We start from the raw sequence: 17,666 nt of genomic DNA, 5'->3' as shown, positions 1-17,666 counted from the left end.
AATGGCATTACATAGTTTCTATATCGACATCGTTTTAAATTTTGCATAGCGAAGCAAACGATTTTTCGATCGGACTGACTGGTCGATGCGTCGATTCCCTAAAATTCAAATCAATCCTCAAAAAATTCTCCTAAAATCGGCAAAATGCAATCATGCTCACATAATTTTCGCGGATGAAACAATTCCTTGGGAGATGGTTGATCATGGAATAAATGATTGCGTTGTCAAACTCAATAATGATAAAGGTCAGATCGGGTATTACACTGGCATTTTGTTCTAGCTGTAATGATGCATCGGCATTCCTCGTGCAATTGCCATGACGATTTTTTTTTTTCTTGATATTTCAATTCTTTTTCACGTGAGTTCCTAGTGTGATCGAATCCATGTTTTAAAGCTGATGGAGGAGAATGGGATGGATGATGGGGAGGTGGCAATGAGGGAGAGAGAAGGTGGATACTAACATTTGTTATTTAGCCCAACCGGTGTGCAACTCGTGGGAGATACGTTCCACGGGTGGGTTTGAGTGGCTGGTACGCGACGCCTGGTACCACCAGGTACCAAATGCCACAAGGTCATCCTCCTTACAACCAGATCGTACAGAGTGCGCTGCCTTATTCCCTCCAATTTCCCAAGAAATTAACATTCTTCACCCAAAAATCACTCCACTCTGTTTAAAAAAAAAATGTCAAATCAATTAAATTCACAAAATTATTAAATATTCAATAATAATTATAAATTTCCACGACAATCGCACCTTCCAAGCGTTTTCGCACCTCTCCCCAGCATCTAATATTTAAATATCATGAATATTACTTTAACACTTGCTGATAAATCACGAATAAAAATCCACGGATTATTCGCATTTTTATATTTTTTGGAGCGAACTCCGGATTTAGGCATTCGAGTGGCATAACGTGGGCTCATCTCGAATGTTCGATAGATGTGGTCCAAGGCCGGTGTTTAATAATGTTTTCCTTTTTTTTTCTCAATAATCTCCTTGGTGTGCGGATGTATTCATGTTAGAGTCGAGAAGAAAAGAATTACGTCATTAGGTGGTACGGCATGGCACGTTTATAATGTCGTTCGATGATGACTTTGTTTTGCATTCCTTCGTCAAGATAATTTCAAATTATCTAGAGATTTCTTCGAATCGAAGAATATCGTGATTTAAACACCATCCATTACTTGATGATTATTTTATTAATGGATGCGCTCTTTTTACTACTGTTCGATTTGTGAATTAATTTACCGCTGGTTTTATCGGGAATTACCTATGGAATCTCACAACAGTTTAGTGATAATTTCAAGGTAGCGAATTAGCATTTGAATGTACTTGTCGGTCTCGTGGAATATTGAATTGAATTTTCGCGCTCTTACCACGAGTGGAAAATACTGCTCCAATCCAAACCCATCCGGAATCAATCGAGCGAGCCGTCAAAACATTCAATCATTTGTTTATAGACAAGAAATAATGCCAAGTATTTATTTGTGAAAAAAAAAATAGCATTACCAAAAAATTCATTACTCAAAATAAGGACAAACCTGGTGATACATCGAGTACTCGGAAAATGTCAGCCCTTCAAAAGTCCATTTTAAAATCGAAACTTCCACCGTCTGGACTGAATTTCGCCACTGGGAGGTTAGAAAAATATTAATTGTCATTGCAATATGAAATTACCTGCCACGTAATGATTTTGTCCATCAGTTATTTATGAACTTGGACGAAAGGATCGACGCGGAGTAAAAAAAAGAGTAATAATTTCAGGTCTTGTAAAGCCAGGGCTCTCCAACGAAAACGAGATTACGATCCTGTCCAGTGGACGCCGTATTTTGATGGATCCAAGGATATCGTTATCGGGGCCAATACGTTTCATTATTACATCACTGGTAATGAAGGACCAATGCTGGTGTTATTGCACGGTGGAGGATACAGTGCACTCACTTGGGCTGAATTTACTAAATCAATTACATCGATGATTGTGTGTCGAGTCCTGGCGATTGATTTGAGGGGTCACGGTGACACACATACGACCAACGATGATGATTTATCCGCAGATACATTAGCTACCGATGTAGCAGCAGTAATTGAAGCTGTATCAGAAGGCATTCCCGTGATTTTAGTAGGTCACAGTATGGGTGGTGCAGTGGCTGTGAGAGCAGCTCCACTCCTCAAGAATTTGACTGGTGTTACTGTGATTGACGTGGTGGAGGGAACAGCGATGGAGGCATTGACATCAATGCAGAGTTTCCTGAGATCGAGACCCTCGAGTTTCTCGTCAATGCCACAGGCTATCGAGTGGTGTGTACGTAGTGGTCAGATTCGAAATGTACTGTCAGCTAAAATATCTGTTCCTGGACAAATAAAAAATACTCTAACGAATAAACTGGCGACTCACGATATCGAGGAATTTTTATCATCCAATCATCATGCTGATGATAAAGCTGCGATTGCCATTGAGAGGGAGGATGTGATTCCTGAAGATGTTACGGAAGAAGGTGCTGGTAGGGATGAAGTTAAGCAGGAGGCAACAGTGTCGAAGGAACCTGGAAATTTAGATAAGAAGAAATACGGGTGGAGGATAAACTTGGCTAAGACTGAGAAATACTGGGCTGGATGGTTTAAGGGGCTGTCTTCGGCGTTTTTGGATGTACCTGCTCCGAAATTATTACTTCTCGCTGGAATTGATAGATTAGATCGAGATCTTACTGTAGGTCAAATGCAAGGGAAATTTCAAATGCAAGTACTGCCAGCTTGTGGACATGCTGTTCACGAGGATGTTCCAGATAAAGTGGCTGAGGCAATAGCCACATTCATGGTCAGGAACAAATTTGCTGAGGCAGCTTCTGATTTTCACCGGACGTTTCCCGCGTGTTAATCGCTGCCTGTTGCCACAGGCATTGGGAAATAGGATTCTGAAAAAAAAATTACAACGAGGTAATTTCCATCCAAATATATAATTTTTTATTTATCTAAGAAATTACAATGTGGAACATACATTTATACACGATGTCCTTAATATTAAAGCACATTGTTGAATACAGAACGCCTTACATTAAAGATATTATAAAAACATTATGTAAAACCAACAAGTATGACATTCCAGAAATGCAATGACAATTAAACGAATGCATTCAGACTTGCAAAAATATTACGAAAATTCTTGATTACGATGACATGACAAAATTTGAGCGAATAAATTAGTTTGCAGAATTTTCGATAAAATACTGAGCCTTCAATAACTTTCAGTCTTCAATCGATACGAATGGAGAGATCAATTGAGATTACCCCACGCATTCCTTAAAAATACCACCTAATTTTTACTTTCACTGGAACTTTTGATTATGACAATATGAACGAGTCACTGGAGTCAGGTCCTTTACTTTTCAGCCAATAGGGTCTTTCAACGTGACACATGGACCAGCCCTTCCTGCCCTCAGAGGTGCGACCTACAAAAATATAACAAAAAAAAAACTACTCAACCAAAAATCCTCCGACTCCATGAAACAGGTACTGCCAGTTGATTTGATGTACTTACTTGGTGCCACTCGTTGATAATGGGATCATAGGCTTCAACGAGAGTGAGATATTGCTGCCCATCGTAACCACCAACAGCTAACAATTGGTCCCCCAGGAGACAAACACCGACTGCATCTCTAGCCACACTCATTGGTGCCACCACAGTCCACGTATCTGTCTTTGGATCATATCTTCAATACAAAAAATTGAAAGTTTAAATTACTGTAGACTTTCAATAGTGACAATAGTCAGAGAAGAATAATTAATACACATTAATACACGTGAGAATGAATTAACTTTCCGAATTTTTTTTTTTTCGGAATTCTCAATCTCGGATTTATCCCTTCACCGAGAGAAAAAAAAATTTTTCCTTGAGACCTGAAAAGACTGGACAATTTAAATTGTAAAAAAATTACCGCTCAACACTGTCATATCTGCAAGCATTTGAGCCCCTAGAGGCTGCATCGTAACCCCCGAGTGCATAAAGACATCCATTGGCAACACCCACACCGACTCCACCGCGTCTCTGAGACATTGATGCGCAGCTACTCCACTTGTTGGTATGTGGATCGTAACAATCCACTGTGTTCAGGCACGAGTTCGTGTCCCTTCCGCCAACAGCATATAATCTATTTTAGCATCGACAAAGGAAAATATATTTAGTCTGACTGACATCAGCCACCGAAAATTGGGAAAATATCCAGGTGATAAATACTTGTCGTTGAGAACTGCTACGCCTACAGTAGATCTCGGACCGGGCATGGGAGCAATGTAGCTCCACTCCTGTGTATTTGGATCCCATCTCTCAACAGTCTGCAAGAAACTCCAGCCATCGTGACCACCAACTGCATACAACGGTCCACCGAGAACTGCAACACCTGCAAACAATGAAAAATAATAAATTATACGAGATTAATTAAGCAGACTCCAAATTAATTACATTTATCCTAAAAATGAATTCAGAATGAGTTGAGAAAAGGTCCTTCGGATTGCTATATTTTTTTAAAACCCGATAATGATCGAAACCAATATGAATATGTACAACAGAAGTAACGCTTAATCATAAATATTCCAATATTTATTCTAGAAAGAGATTGCGAGAAAAAAATACCCAAGCCATGACGATGAGTATTCATAGATGGCAAGCTACTCCACTTTAAAGTAGAAAAATCCAGTCTCTCGACACTGTTCATGGTCTTGAGTCCATCCCTGCCCCCAGCAATAATCAATCTCGATCCAACGACAGCCGCACCGAATTGCAAACGACGACCATTCATACTAGCCAAGTACTTCCAGGCATTATCGCACAGAGAGAAAGCGTCAATGGAAGTGGCACCTTGGAAATAATACAGAACAAAAAACAATAAAAAAAAACTCTCGAAACATAAGTCTTTCATAACAGTATATTGCTAGAATCGTGGGAAAAACATTTTTCTTAGAGAATTATTATTGCTTGTGCCACCTTTGTTGTCGTCCATTCCTCCCACGGCCAGTAGTTGTCCCACGGTTGCTTTTCGAGGCCTGGTCCTGCAGGTCTGGAGCAGAGGACGTCTCTCAGGCAGCAGATGATACTTCAGTGCCTCCATCACTAATTCCTGCGCTCGTTTATCGTCCTTGAATATCTCGTTGCCATCGATGTTATCAGCTATGAACTGTTGAAATTATAAAATGTGTCTGTCTCGTATTTTTCTGTTGTCTTTGATAACTGACTCGTCGGCACTTACCACTGGTGATAACAGAGGCAGTCTCACCAATCCCAAGAGTTTGCTGGCGTCTTTACGACGAGCCTCGAGATCGTGCTCCAGCCAACTTATTAATGCCTGTGGATTAAATAATTAATTTGATCGGTTGATTTAATGATTGAGCTAATTCACTCACACGAAAGACAATCTCCTCCGAAGGAATGTTCAAGTCATCGGATTCAATTAATTTGGCAACATCATCCGCTGAAAGCAACATGAACTCCTGATTCTTCATTACTTCCATGAAGTGTTCAGTTGTAAATGTGTGGGCGACGTTTAATAAATGGGAGCAGCCCTGGGTGTCAGCGAACATGCGTATCCCGAGGCAATTGCTCGGGTGCAATTGTTTTATAAGAAATTGACAGCAGGCTTTCACCACTGCGTCAATTTGAAGAAGACTAGCAGTTGCTAGAAGAGTCTCCACACAGTCTTCTCGAAGTTCAATGCAGCCTGACATCAAAAATATCCACTAACATTATCCTTATCAATCGCAACGAAGAATGATTTTACTGCGTATTCATCAACTTGACAGAATTACCATTTAAAATATTCCTAAGTAATTGTGATTCACTTTTAATTACAATTGCACAAAAACCTGAATACTCCTCTCAAGTGAATGAATACCTTGAAAAAATGCAGTAACTTCTTTCACCTGTATAGCAATATTGAATAAGTGCCCACAATGCTCCTGGATCAACTTCCCTCAATTCCACTTCATTTTGACCGGATTCCCTCAAAGAACTCGTAAACATTGCGGAAAAATACTCAGAGCCTGCACTAAGGACTAAACGATGCGCTGGAAATCGTTTATCTCCTGCAGCCCGTAATTATCAATTTATTATTAAATGAGTTCAATTGCCTCGAACCTGTCCATTAATTCAAAAAATTCGGGTACTGACCTGCAATGAGAACAACGTCGGTCAACAATTGCTGGTGCAAATATTCCTCCATGCATCGCAAACTGTTCTCCGCATGTTTAACAACACGAAAATTCTCATCCTGAGACGAGGATGCAGTGGACATGAGACTGGAGATACTTTGTTCACTGGTAGTTGCATCTTTCTTCGGTAAATGCAACTCGTGCTCTCCTTTGTTCAATTCTATATGTTTCATTATTTCTTCTATCAATCGGATAAATTGGAGATGGGAGGGAGTTTAATCGTGGATCAATGGAGATTTACGACGAGGAGAATCCCATTGTTAGGGAAAGTGATGGAATTTTTAAAATGAAAAACAGTCAAGTTTCAATTTGACAGATCGAACGCCACTTGTCGCATTGAAACATAAACTCCCAGGAACAGGCGTAAACTGTTCATCCCTTCCATGCGCACTGTTTTATAGAAAAGAGAAGTGGGGAGACAGGCTAGTCGATGAATTCAATTTGAAAATTACCAACTAAACGAGAAGAAAAATTCCTAACATTCCTCAGCGTTACTAGACTTTGAATTTTACAGCTTTTACAACTTTTACTGCCTATCAAGGCCATATTGCAATTCCCAGCAAAAAAATTGCTCCAAAGGAATTAATTTATTCTATCGAGAAATGTCCGGTGTTGAAGAATTTTTCAGGAAAACTCGTGAAAATTAATAAAGAAATAACGAGAAAAAGAAGAAGGTAAAGAACAACTTGCGCCTATATTTACCTCAATGTTTTTTATATCCGGTAATTTTTTTTATTTCGAAGCGCCAGAGTGAAGTTTATTTGAAGCTGTAACTGATGGCTGCAATAGGGATTCTACTATTTAATTCTCCGAGAAAATGCGCGCTATTGTATTTAGGTATTTATATAATGAGACGATAACTTGATTTCTAATGATGCACGTCAGTTCATTAACCTCACGAACCCTCTGTCCAGAATTTTTGTCAGTATCCTACTAGTAACGACTGTCACGTGCATTGAATTTAACGATAAAAGTGCATTGATCTCGGAAGAGCCGACGAATGTGAGTTTGAAAAATCGGCAGAGCCGTACAACGTTCGTCAAAGCCATTCTATCCAATCCAAAATTATCCCCAACTCACGTATTGGCTGAAAAATTTGCGAAAGAAGTTTTGAGATCGCCGAGAACTCAGCAGACACTGAAAAAGCTCACGGAGATCAAGCCCTCGGTGGAGAAGCGAAGTACGAAAAGGGCTGATCATCAGGGTGCTCGTCACAAAAAGCGAAAACGCAAGAAACATAGACACCGATCCGGGGGTCGACGACGACATCATCATCATAGTCATCATCACAGAAATAATCGACGACGTCGACTGGAGCGGAAGGTGCAGGGTGAAACCACACGGAGAGAAATATTTCTGTAAAAATTAAAGATTACCGAGAAAAATTTCGAAATTTTCATTGAATATTTCTCTCCGTACGATTCGATGTCGGGATATCCAAGTAGATGTACTTGGATACCCAATACCTGGATTCATTCAAAATATTGTTAAATACACAGTGAATAGGTTTCAGGGAATTTCGATGAAACACGGCGGAAATATGATTTTGCGTCAAGAAAAATTCAAGTAAAACGTAATGACATGGATTGCACAATCACTCGAGTGAGTCTTATGAATCCCATGAGACACCCGTTGCCAATATTTGATCCGTTCTATCCAGAGCCATTGCGTGTGAGAATATCCCGACAAGTGCCAAATAAACCGAGTAAAAAATACAATAAAAAAATCTCAGCCTATGCGCATACCGATACCGATAATTTCGATAAGAATTTAAAATTCAACGAGTACATGTACCCGTATTCAAACCCCTTGTGGACACGGGGATCACAATTACCCGATATCGATGAAAATTCTCTGATGTACCTCCCGGATTATAATCCACCTCGAATTTCTCTGGATCCCTCCAGGAGGCACCAAAATTATTTTCCTCACGTCGAAGAGAGACGGAAAGGATTTCCCGTCACAACTCGAGCCCTTCGTCTCCTAAAACACGAAGCAAATACCGAAAATTTAACTTCAAACTGTACAGCATTGAAAACGGAAGTCAATCCGGAAGTTATAAAAGATCGAGAGGAGATAAACGGGACAAAGTATAATCCTCCAACGATCTCTGGTCGTTCCGGGGAAGTCTCGGCAGAATCTTCAGTGAATTCCACTGGATTAGAAACCAAACAAGTGGCTAATGAGATTTTGAACGAAATCATTGACGAACTAGAAGATTTAAAAAATGATCATACCGGGAATAATCCGAGAGAAGGTACATATTTCAATTCGCGTGATTTCTTAATGCACTGTGAAATTTATAAAATTATTTCAGGTTTACCCTGTAAAGTTTCGGGATCGTGGACGACCACTCAAGCGGGAGTAGAATTAATAATTACGATTACGAATCATACTCTGGTTGTTGCATTGGAAAAAATGAATGCCTCCCTGAAAACTCATAATGGCATTTTGAATACTACATGGAATGTCACTGGACACATTCCGTTCAAACGAGGCGCTCCTTTCGCTCTTGTTGCAACGAACATCTACCTGAAATCATTAGCTACATTTGTTGGTACAATTATTTGATCCATTTACTTCACCTCTTGATGGTTTAAAAAATTTTATTCTTGTAATAAGAGCGTGTAAACAGGTGCGTGCAGAATTTGCCAAGGAGTTGATACAATCGAAGGAGTTTGGTCGGTGATTAAGGAGCCGCGAAATTGTCGAGACATGCAGGCAGTGACAAGTGCTCATTACGATGTATTCCGAAGAGTAATACCGAGACCAAAGACCAAGAAGAGGAAGACGGAAATAAAAAGATAATATTATCGAAATAATATATTTCACATGGAGATATAAAAATATTTTCGACGCAAGCAGCTCAATCTTGCGTAATACATTTGCGAATGGCATCTGCTCCCAACACTGTGATCTATTGTATAAAAAATATTAATTAATTATAAAATATGAAATTGCATCAATGACAGAGAATATGAGCTGCACCTTTAATGATCCTATAGTGTCACTCGCCTCGATGTTGGAAACCTTAAGAGAGATGTCATGACTTCCTCCATTTAACACGTGCTCTTTCAAGTTCAAATATGCATGACTGCCCTCAAAAATTGAATTAATTTACAGGATCAAATAAAATTAATTAAATTCATTTTTGACTCACCCAACTTCGACGCAGTCCTTAGTCTCCATTTCTTCCATCAACGGTTCATTAACAATCGTGAATTTCACTGTCGAACTCACCTCGTCAGACAGCATTTCTTCTAATTTCTTCCGCTGATCAGAATGAATTTTCGTGTCGATGTCGAATTCTGGAGTTTGAGATAACGCCGAATTATTTAATTAAAATACAATCACATTATTTTATATCCTATATAATTATATATTGAATGTTTCCTATTAAATTTTTTATGAGCGACTAACAATGAGAATATCTCACTCTTCATATAATTGAAATACAGATGATACGGTGAACTCCTAGGTATTGGCACCGACACGGTTTCCAAATCCGGGCCATGATTTCCCAGGAATGAAAATTCCACATAAAGTTGCTTGACATCTCGATCGTTCAACAAAGTGCACCTCGGGAAGAGACTCAGCCGTTCTATCCTAATGACCACAGCGTCACCAGTCTCAGTCATCTGCTGGAGCAAACGCTATTAATTGTCAAAATAGTATCAACTACTATTAACGATTCAAAAATCCTTGCCTGACTGTTTAATGACTTTCTCTTGTATCTCCCCCAATCATCCGTGATAACTGTATTTGTGTCATCGAAAAGATTATCGGTATCGGGAAAACCGCTGTTGATCTGCTGCTGTAACTGAACGGCTTCCCCGATTTCCTTTCTTCTTCCGGAATAATCCCCCGAACTCCACGCCCTCCAGGAGTCCGTACGACTCTGAAAATTATCACTCCTGCTTTCCTCATACCCGACGTTGGGGTCTATTCTCTCGCTAGTGGAAGTGGTTGAAGATTGATATTGATGGGATTTGGTTATGGATTCGAAATGGGTGTCTCTTCTCCGAGAATCGTGAATCGTGTGAAGAGTGTCGAGAGAAGATTCAGGAGATTTGAATTCTTGTTGAGAGAAACGACGGGATCGTGGTTTTGATTCGTTTTCTGCTCGTCTCATCTCAGAATTTGTACTGGTCTCAAGTTTTTTTCTCTGCTGCTTGAACATCCTCACACGATTGACATCGCAGCTCAATCTTATCCAGAAAACAATCTGACCGAAGTTCGCAGTGCGGTAACAGGGCACGCTGCATTCCATATTAACAATGTAGTGGAGTTTATTCTGGGGATAATCTAGAATATCTTTGACGCTCATTTTTCCATGGGCAATGAGGCAGGGTGTGCCTCCCGGTTGAACTATGTGCACTTGGAAGTGAATGAAGTCTCGATGTAGACAATCCAAAAAGTTTAAAATACTGGGAACTCTGTAGGCGCATGAGGAGTTGAATATTAGGTTGGGGTAGGTTTGGGTGGGTGAAAAAATAGATCCCTGACCGCACAAATCGCAACCTATGAAGAGCGAAGGGCTCACGTTGAGGTCTCCAAAGAGATGGTCTATCGCCTAGTTTAATGAGTCGAATAAGGTTAGCGATTATTGAGTGATTCGAATAATTAAAGGAACTCAATTAAACATATCGAAATTACTGACGAAAGACGAGAGTTGAAGCGATGAAATATGAATCTCAACTAATCCTTGCTGATTAGTGACAAGCATGGGATGGAATGAATTCCTCTTATCTGCTAGATTATAACGAGAATATTCATCCGGTGAAAAACTTTGTCGACAATTTATTCTATTCTGTGGTTTGGGCAGCACTTCGTAACGTCTCACTTCGATTTTCTCTCTAAATTTAATCGAAAAATTGCAGTTGCCTGTCTCCGATGGATTGAAAAAAATAATACTCACCTCTGTTTTTCCATAGTATCTATAGTTTTTTCAAGACACATACGAATATCATCGATATCAGACGTGACAGAACGATTGGTGTTATCACACGGACATTTATCATCCCCCGAACAATTTCCACATGACTCGGTCGGACTGACATCGTCGTTACAAGCGCAACTTGCCTTATATCTTTTTTTAGGAGTCGATGTTTGAATATTTGCATTGTTATTTCGATCGACAGTGTCTGAATGTTTATCTTGAATTTTAGCAACGATAACATTATTGTATCCTTTCAAAATACCGCATAAATTCTGAATGAGACGGTGAGGATCGCAGTCGGTTTCCGTAGCGAGGGATTCACCGCTGGAGCAGGATTGTCTTGGGAAAGGGAGAAAGAAGGAGAACAATATTTTACTTCTCGTGAAGCATTATTATTGTAGAAATAGCTTCGAATTATGAGAATGAGAACATTATTATATAGTAATACAAATTCAATTAAACTAGCGGGACGTACATTTGGGATCAAGAGTAACCACTGTCGCCGAATAAAAGTGTCTCTAGTGCGACTACTTGCCTTTGTCTGTGCACAGGACTGAATGTCTCGAATTGACGCATTTTGGCAGCATTGTGGCTCTCTAAAGGTACATTTATCTGCGCCTGATCCAGGAGCTTGAGAATTTCATCTCTCGATAGATTAGCACCAACCATTGTTTCCACTTGTTCTTCCTGATTTTTTAAAGGAGATTTTTTAACTTCTTCTTGGGCATTGAGTCGCTCTGTTGAACAAAATTTTTCAGCTGGGATTTCTGTGCTCTCCGTTTGCACAGCTGTCTCTACTTTTTTCTCATGATTTTTTGTGGAATAATTACTTTCATCGGGAGATCCTCGACGATTTCTTGGACTGGTGATGGTGGTTTTATCGAATTTTGGCACTAGTTTTCGCTCGTCGGATTTCTCTGGCTTTTCGGTTTTATTTTGAAATGACTGGAAAGAAATTATTTTTCGTAATTAATTTTATATTTACGAAGGATTTGATTGTTTGAGGAGAAATTAAATGGGATGATAGTTACTTTCAATTGAATGGTCATAGTGTCCATTTCTTTCTGCAGTTCATGCAATTTTCTCGAGAGTTGGGTGTTGACAGCTTGAAGAGCTGTGATATTCGTCTGCTCGTTTTTAAAAGCACTCCTCAAATTGTGATTATCCACCTGCTGCTCCGAGATTTTCTTTCTCAACTCCATGTTCTCCAGTTCGACTTCACTATTTTTCGTACTGAGAGATATCAATTCATTATTATTCTGCTGGAGGATTTTTATTTCATTCATCAGATCATTTATTTGCTCGTCTTTCTCACGCAGAGCCAACTGAGAACTCATGCTTTTTGATAATGTCTCGTCGAATTCCGTCATTCGATTTTTTTCGGCTTGAAGAGCAGCTGAGATTTTTCCATTTTTACTGGAACAAAAAATATTTCCATTAAACAAACTTTACTGACGTCATAATTATTAAATATAAAATAATTTATATTTAATACCTGGATATTTCATCAAGTTGTTGTTTCAAAATCCGAACTTCCTCATCTAAAGATGTATTTATAGAGTGCTTGGAGGCCAACTGCTCCTCCTGCTGTTTTATCTGTCTCAACATTCGGATGTATTCGATATTCTCATTGACTTTCGTCTTCTGAAGTTCAGTTTGACAATTCATGAGTTGATCCTCCAACTTTGATATTCTCGATATCATCTCCTGCCTCTGCTGATGCAACTTGTCAATGCGCACGTCATTTTGATGTTGAAAATCATTTTTTCCGCCTCCATAATTCGTGCTAGTGGATATTTTCGTACGCGCGCCTTCACTGCGACATGTCGTGGGTCTTGACAAGTTGCAATGAACACATCTTCGGGGTGGTGATCTCTTCAAGCCTTTATGACTGACAATTTGAGTTTTCAATACAATTATTCTGTCCTTCAGCTTTGAATTCTCGCGTTCCAGTTCTTCAATTCTCATTCTATCGCTGTCAATGGTCAGAGCTGCTGCGATACATGGACGCGATGATGCAGAAATTCTCATTAATCGTGTTGTTAAACATTTCAGCTTGTCCTCTTGGGCATTTGATAACTTCTTCAGGGCTTGGGCCTCGTCGAGCAGACGTAAATATCTATCTTCTAATTCATAACGATCAAGTTTACAGACTGCATGTCGCTCTCGCGGATTCGCCATCAATCCTGCCAATAATTTTACATCTCCTCGAATATTATTTCACCATTTGAAAATTCTTCCACAAATTGAAAAAATCAATTAATTACCCCAAGTACTGCGACAAGTCTCTATGCAAGATCCTTCTTTAACAGGTACAATATCTCTATTCGGATCATCTGCCATGATTTGGCACTTTTTTTCTAAAAATATTAACAAACCAAAATTTATTACATTAAACATAAACATTTCAGACGAAAAAGTCTACCTATTAATTTCCAAATACATTTAAAATTATCTCCTGAAAAAATTCAATCTCAAAAAATATATCATATTATTGCATTATTTAGCGGTTTTTAACATTTTTTATTGCAAATACTGGAAGATAAATGTGCGGTACATGAGCCGCCGATTTGAATTTGACGGATTTGACACATTGTGCGAGTTGAGTTGGATTTGTATGTATAGTTGTGTATAGTATAGAATGAAATGGAATAGTATACGGTACGGTTACCAGACGTGGTACCGAGCATAGAGAGTGCGCGCTGCACCAGTTCGTTGGATAGTTAAGATGGCGGACGATGAGTTTGTCACGATCTCCGATCAGGAGAAATTACGTGTTGTATCGGATTTTATACTTCATTCACCACCGGGTGAATTCAATGAGGTTTTCAACGATGTGAGATTTTTATTAAACAACGACAACTTATTAAAAGAGGGTGCATCAGGTGCATTTGCTCAATACAATAAGGACCAGCTCACGCCTGTTAAGGTATGTCTTCAAACTACTACTGTTAGATTGCAAAGCTGATTGTGAAAGTTATTTCTGATAATTCATAGCTTCATTAATCTGAAATTAAATTCATTACTCTACAGTTGGTGAAATTATGAAAATTTTTTATTCCACTCGGTTTTATATTTTTCACGGAAATTCCATTGCTCTCGTACTGACGTATCTGCCAGTGTAATTGGAGCACAGCAAATACGTATACGGTCGTCACTGACGGTTTACAACTCATTAATCTTCACGCTGTCACGGATTAGCTTTCACCCATTTTTCGTCTTGTTGTATGACTTGAAAGAAATAAATTCATTCGGCTAATTTCCAATGACGATCATGACTGGGTGGGTTTGATTTTTTTTTTTCTCTATTCCGTGACGAATGCTCTCCTGGCAAATGAGTCATCCCACGAGATAACCTATATCTCGTACTCTAGCAACACATCAATGACATTTCATGTTGGTTTTCTCAAGCAGATTGAGGGTAGTGATTACCCAGCGCTAATAACCGAGCACAATGATCTGGGTAGTCAGAGGTTTTATGATGCTCGCAGTAAGCAGAGTTTCAAGTACGATCATCTGAGGAAAGAGGCTACAGATTATGAACCCTATGAGCCTGATCCAACGGCTGAGCCATGGAGATCAGCTCTTCAGGAGGAAATGATAAGTTATACTCAAAGCCACTACAGACACGGTGTTTGTTCAGTCTTTGGAAAAAGCCAAGGAGGTAGGGGGTCATTTCCGTTTTACAATCCAGTAAATCATTGAGAAAAATCAATTCATTTTTATCAGGGTATATTTTTTTTATGGTAAAAGTTAATCGTTGATGCAATAATTTTTTCCCTTGACTTTCTAATAAATCTAGACTCAGAGTTGGAAAATTTTTTCCGAATTTTTCCAGGGAACATAACATTGACTGCGTGCATAGAAGATCATCAATTCCAGCCGAAAAACTTCTGGAATGGTCGTTGGCGTTCAGTATGGACAGTGTCATTTAGCACAAGTTCGAGTAATGCTGAGTTACGGGGTAGTCTCAAAGTTCAAGTGCATTATTATGAAGATGGTAATGTACAATTGGTAAGCAGTAAAGAGATTAAAGAGAGCCTACCAATAACAAGTGAAAAGCAAACAGCCAAGGAGCTGATACGTATTGTCGAGGAATCTGAGAATGATTATCAAACGGCAATATCAGAGAATTATCAGACAATGTCTGATACGACATTCAAGGCACTCCGAAGACAACTTCCTGTTATGCGAACGAAAATGGACTGGAACAAAATTGTCTCGTACAGTATTGGGAAAGAGCTTAAGAGTCAATAGAAGATAGATTTTTTTATATTAATTGAATAAGAGAATTGAACTATGAGGGATGAATAAATTAAAAATCATCACAATTGAATCATGAATCAGTCTGGAGGTGTGATGTGTACGTGGGCTAGTTGTAACAGTCCGCATAAAATGAGAAAATAAAAGCATTCTATTGGAGTTGACGATAATTTATTTTGTCTCATTCGTCAACGAAACCGTGGAGTATTCAGAGATGGCATTTACGAAATTTCGGATAATCAGGCTGCACAATGAATTATAAACAATTCCCTTCGTAGTTAGCACAATGAAAATGTTTTTTACGTGGTGATATCGTTGAACGATTCGAAAATTAATTGCGCAATTCAATAATTTCTCATGATATATTTTTATTACTCACAACATCGAGTGAATGTGAACTGAACGTTTTTTGGAAACTCTTATTGCATTTATATAATAAATTTTCAGTAAACGTAATGTTTTATATGAAAACGAAGACGAAACAATTTTCGCGTGAAGGGGGATGAAAAGTTGATACGAATTTTCATTCAGAGATATTTCATTTCTATACTGTTTTCAAGCAGAAAGTTAATAAACTTTTTGGTGCTATTCGCTCGCCACACATTGCACAGCCAGACCCCTCGAAAATGCAAAACGTAGAATAAAGAGTAAAAGAGAACTTTAAAATACCTAAATGAGTGAATACAACAAATTGAATCATGAAGTACATAAATGCATTGTACATTGTAGAGTGTAGCCTATGCTAGCCTGCTGGAGCCTTAATTAATGTGTTTCATGTTTTTTTTTTTAAATTGTTCTTTTTTCGTTTCCATTAATAAGAAGTTTTGTATGTAAATAGGTGATTTTGGATGAATGATAAATGCCAAGAATAAAATATGCCCCAGCATTGGAATATCTCACAATACAAAAAAATCAATATATGAATAAAAAATACGAAAGCAAATAAATATGATAACAATCATTACAGGCTCTCACACTGCTGCAATATTCTTCGTCGCTCTTCATTCACTAAAATCATTCAGCTGTTTATGCGAACGATATGCATTTTTTTTTTAATTAGACATTCATAATTTCCTCAATCGACACACTGCCTATGTCTGTTACCAACTTCCATCGAATTTTGCAACAGTGGAGATCACGAAGTTCCCAATCTTCTTTTCTACGAGAGAATGATATGTATTCGAGTACTATCTAATTCTACAGAGAATAGCTGCCTACAACTAGAAGTGGTGACGAATCCAAGTGAGGGAATCACTTAGCAATTTAAAATTGAGACAATTTTCATGTTGAAAATGGATGGACAACCGCAGAATAATAAAATCGATTTACTGGTTGAATTGTGTACTATTTGAATGTTAATATTGAGCGAAAAAAGTGATGTGACACTTTGCGGATAAACAAATCTGTACTTAAAAGAAATATATATCAATTATTAATTACAATCCGTTTATAATTCATTCCTCAAGGAATTTTAATTGTCTTCCAATTATTTTGTAAAGATTGCGATTTATAGAATGAAAATGCAATACACAAAAGTTTCTCTTGGATAAAATATTATACACGAGAGCACAACAAAGGTGATTCATCAGTGCTCCGAACTCGTTCACACGAATTCAAATGAATGAAAAAAATCACTTGTACCTGAATCAGCTGCAAGTATTGGAGCAGGACCCCTCAGTGAGTGATTGATGTTTTATCCACTCGCATCCATGCAAAATCATGACGAATTTCTGTTATGTTTATAACCAATTTGACGTTCCGGCCATATTTGTTTATGTGGAGTATTGACGATTGAGTGGAGGATACGCCTGAAGTTTGTCAACAGCTATAGTGAGCCTCTATCACAAAGAGGATTGATTGAAGTAGAGGCTCAGTTCTAGGGGTTGGAGTTACCCCAGCGGCATCGTAGTACTGCACCCCAAGGGCGGGAGGGCGCGACACGCAATGAAATTGGTATTCACTGAAATTGAAAAATTCAAAATTTAAAAAAAAGTATCAGGGGAGCATGATAATTGAGGAGGTATTCGCGGAAAATGGAAAATTCAAAATTTTTGAAAATGTATCAGGGGAGCATGAAAATCGCGAAGGTATTCACGGATATTTGAAAACTCAAAATTTTTGAAAAAGTATCAGGGGAGCATGACAATTGAGAAGGTATTCACAAAAATTTTAAAATTCAAAATTTTTGAAAAAGTATCAGGGGAGCATGACAATTGAGAAGGTATTCGCGGAAAATGTAAAATTCAAAATTTTTGAAAAAGTATC

General features: G+C 38.5%; 6 protein-coding genes across 7 annotated transcripts in view; 3 read left to right on the top strand and 3 right to left on the bottom strand.

The window, feature by feature from the left end:
- The first annotated feature begins 1,389 nt into the window (after positions 1-1,389).
- LOC105266303 (protein phosphatase methylesterase 1) lies at positions 1,390-3,481 on the top strand. The gene is made up of 3 exons (XM_011304343.1): positions 1,390-1,639; positions 1,766-2,935; positions 3,389-3,481. Exons 1-2 carry the CDS (start codon positions 1,569-1,571, stop codon positions 2,874-2,876), a joined length of 1,182 nt encoding a protein of 393 aa, XP_011302645.1. The 5' UTR covers positions 1,390-1,568; the 3' UTR covers positions 2,877-2,935; positions 3,389-3,481.
- LOC105266304 (kelch-like protein 5) lies at positions 2,940-6,592 on the bottom strand. Its single transcript, XM_011304344.1, has 10 exons — positions 6,159-6,592; positions 5,912-6,073; positions 5,396-5,709; positions 5,242-5,337; positions 4,980-5,169; positions 4,629-4,853; positions 4,233-4,395; positions 3,934-4,146; positions 3,537-3,708; positions 2,940-3,447 (listed from the first exon to the last, which is right to left on the bottom strand). Exons 1-10 carry the CDS (start codon positions 6,370-6,372, stop codon positions 3,385-3,387), a joined length of 1,812 nt encoding a protein of 603 aa, XP_011302646.1. The 5' UTR covers positions 6,373-6,592; the 3' UTR covers positions 2,940-3,384.
- A 311-nt stretch (positions 6,593-6,903) lies between these two features.
- On the top strand, positions 6,904-9,250 carry LOC105266365 (uncharacterized). Its single transcript, XM_011304477.1, has 6 exons — positions 6,904-7,036; positions 7,114-7,557; positions 7,642-7,646; positions 7,713-8,456; positions 8,517-8,756; positions 8,835-9,250. Exons 1-6 carry the CDS (start codon positions 7,017-7,019, stop codon positions 9,005-9,007), a joined length of 1,626 nt encoding a protein of 541 aa, XP_011302779.1. The 5' UTR covers positions 6,904-7,016; the 3' UTR covers positions 9,008-9,250.
- On the bottom strand, positions 9,010-10,526 carry LOC105266364 (uncharacterized). Its single transcript, XM_011304476.1, has 5 exons — positions 9,906-10,526; positions 9,636-9,837; positions 9,360-9,507; positions 9,188-9,293; positions 9,010-9,116 (listed from the first exon to the last, which is right to left on the bottom strand). The coding sequence occupies exons 1-5, from the start codon at positions 10,524-10,526 to the stop codon at positions 9,066-9,068; spliced, it is 1,128 nt and encodes a 375-aa protein (XP_011302778.1). The 3' UTR covers positions 9,010-9,065.
- Positions 10,527-11,534: 1,008 nt separating this feature from the next.
- Positions 11,535-17,666, bottom strand: part of LOC105266302 (paramyosin, long form) — a 6,398-nt gene continuing 266 nt past the window's right edge. The window contains exons 2-7 of one of the 2 annotated variants that reach the window (XM_011304342.1): positions 17,043-17,361; positions 13,406-13,498; positions 12,634-13,324; positions 12,170-12,554; positions 11,969-12,083; positions 11,535-11,896 (exon numbers count right to left, since the gene is read on the bottom strand). In XM_011304342.1, coding sequence (XP_011302644.1) covers positions 11,622-11,896; positions 11,969-12,083; positions 12,170-12,554; positions 12,634-13,324; positions 13,406-13,481 — 1,542 coding nt within the window. In that variant the 5' untranslated portion in view covers positions 13,482-13,498; positions 17,043-17,361 and the 3' untranslated portion in view covers positions 11,535-11,621. Of the gene's footprint in view, positions 12,084-12,169; positions 12,555-12,633; positions 13,325-13,405; positions 13,499-17,042; positions 17,362-17,666 lie in introns of both variants that reach the window. The other variant, XM_011304341.1, reaches the window with a different exon arrangement.
- On the top strand, positions 13,819-16,348 carry cpa (F-actin-capping protein subunit alpha). The gene is made up of 3 exons (XM_011304340.1): positions 13,819-14,067; positions 14,553-14,802; positions 14,977-16,348. Exons 1-3 carry the CDS (start codon positions 13,867-13,869, stop codon positions 15,393-15,395), a joined length of 870 nt encoding a protein of 289 aa, XP_011302642.1. The 5' UTR covers positions 13,819-13,866; the 3' UTR covers positions 15,396-16,348.

The sequence above is a fragment of the Fopius arisanus genome, unplaced genomic scaffold (genome assembly GCF_000806365.1).
Source record: "Fopius arisanus strain USDA-PBARC FA_bdor unplaced genomic scaffold, ASM80636v1 scaffold00037, whole genome shotgun sequence".
Taxonomy (NCBI): Eukaryota; Metazoa; Arthropoda; class Insecta; order Hymenoptera; family Braconidae; genus Fopius; species Fopius arisanus.
Note: the sequence above shows the minus strand (reverse complement) of the source record. Positions and strands in the feature narration are given on the sequence as shown.

What these genes read in the sequence shown, in the direction of transcription:
- LOC105266303 (XM_011304343.1), top strand. Translation starts at nt 1,569, where the DNA reads ATGTCAGCCCTTCAAAAGTCCATTTTAAAATCGAAACTTCCACCGTCT. An exon ending in CTGAATTTCGCCACTGGGAG is followed by an intron (nt 1,640 to 1,765) that starts GTTAGAAAAATA and finishes TAATAATTTCAG; the next exon opens with GTCTTGTAAAGCCAGGGCTC.
- LOC105266304 (XM_011304344.1), bottom strand. Translation starts at nt 6,372, where the DNA reads ATGAAACATATAGAATTGAACAAAGGAGAGCACGAGTTGCATTTACCG. An exon ending in TATTCAATATTGCTATACAG is followed by an intron (nt 5,710 to 5,911) that starts GTGAAAGAAGTT and finishes TTTTGATGTCAG; the next exon opens with GCTGCATTGAACTTCGAGAA. An exon ending in AGATATGACAGTGTTGAGCG is followed by an intron (nt 3,709 to 3,933) that starts GTAATTTTTTTA and finishes TTTGTATTGAAG; the next exon opens with ATATGATCCAAAGACAGATA.
- LOC105266365 (XM_011304477.1), top strand. Translation starts at nt 7,017, where the DNA reads ATGCGCGCTATTGTATTTAG. An exon ending in ATGCGCGCTATTGTATTTAG is followed by an intron (nt 7,037 to 7,113) that starts GTATTTATATAA and finishes CCCTCTGTCCAG; the next exon opens with AATTTTTGTCAGTATCCTAC. An exon ending in CGGGAATAATCCGAGAGAAG is followed by an intron (nt 8,457 to 8,516) that starts GTACATATTTCA and finishes AAATTATTTCAG; the next exon opens with GTTTACCCTGTAAAGTTTCG.
- LOC105266364 (XM_011304476.1), bottom strand. Translation starts at nt 10,526, where the DNA reads ATGAGCGTCAAAGATATTCTAGATTATCCCCAGAATAAACTCCACTAC. An exon ending in GTATTTCAATTATATGAAGA is followed by an intron (nt 9,508 to 9,635) that starts GTGAGATATTCT and finishes CTCAAACTCCAG; the next exon opens with AATTCGACATCGACACGAAA. An exon ending in ACACTATAGGATCATTAAAG is followed by an intron (nt 9,117 to 9,187) that starts GTGCAGCTCATA and finishes TTTATACAATAG; the next exon opens with ATCACAGTGTTGGGAGCAGA.
- cpa (XM_011304340.1), top strand. Translation starts at nt 13,867, where the DNA reads ATGGCGGACGATGAGTTTGTCACGATCTCCGATCAGGAGAAATTACGT. An exon ending in ACCAGCTCACGCCTGTTAAG is followed by an intron (nt 14,068 to 14,552) that starts GTATGTCTTCAA and finishes TTTCTCAAGCAG; the next exon opens with ATTGAGGGTAGTGATTACCC. An exon ending in CTTTGGAAAAAGCCAAGGAG is followed by an intron (nt 14,803 to 14,976) that starts GTAGGGGGTCAT and finishes GAATTTTTCCAG; the next exon opens with GGAACATAACATTGACTGCG.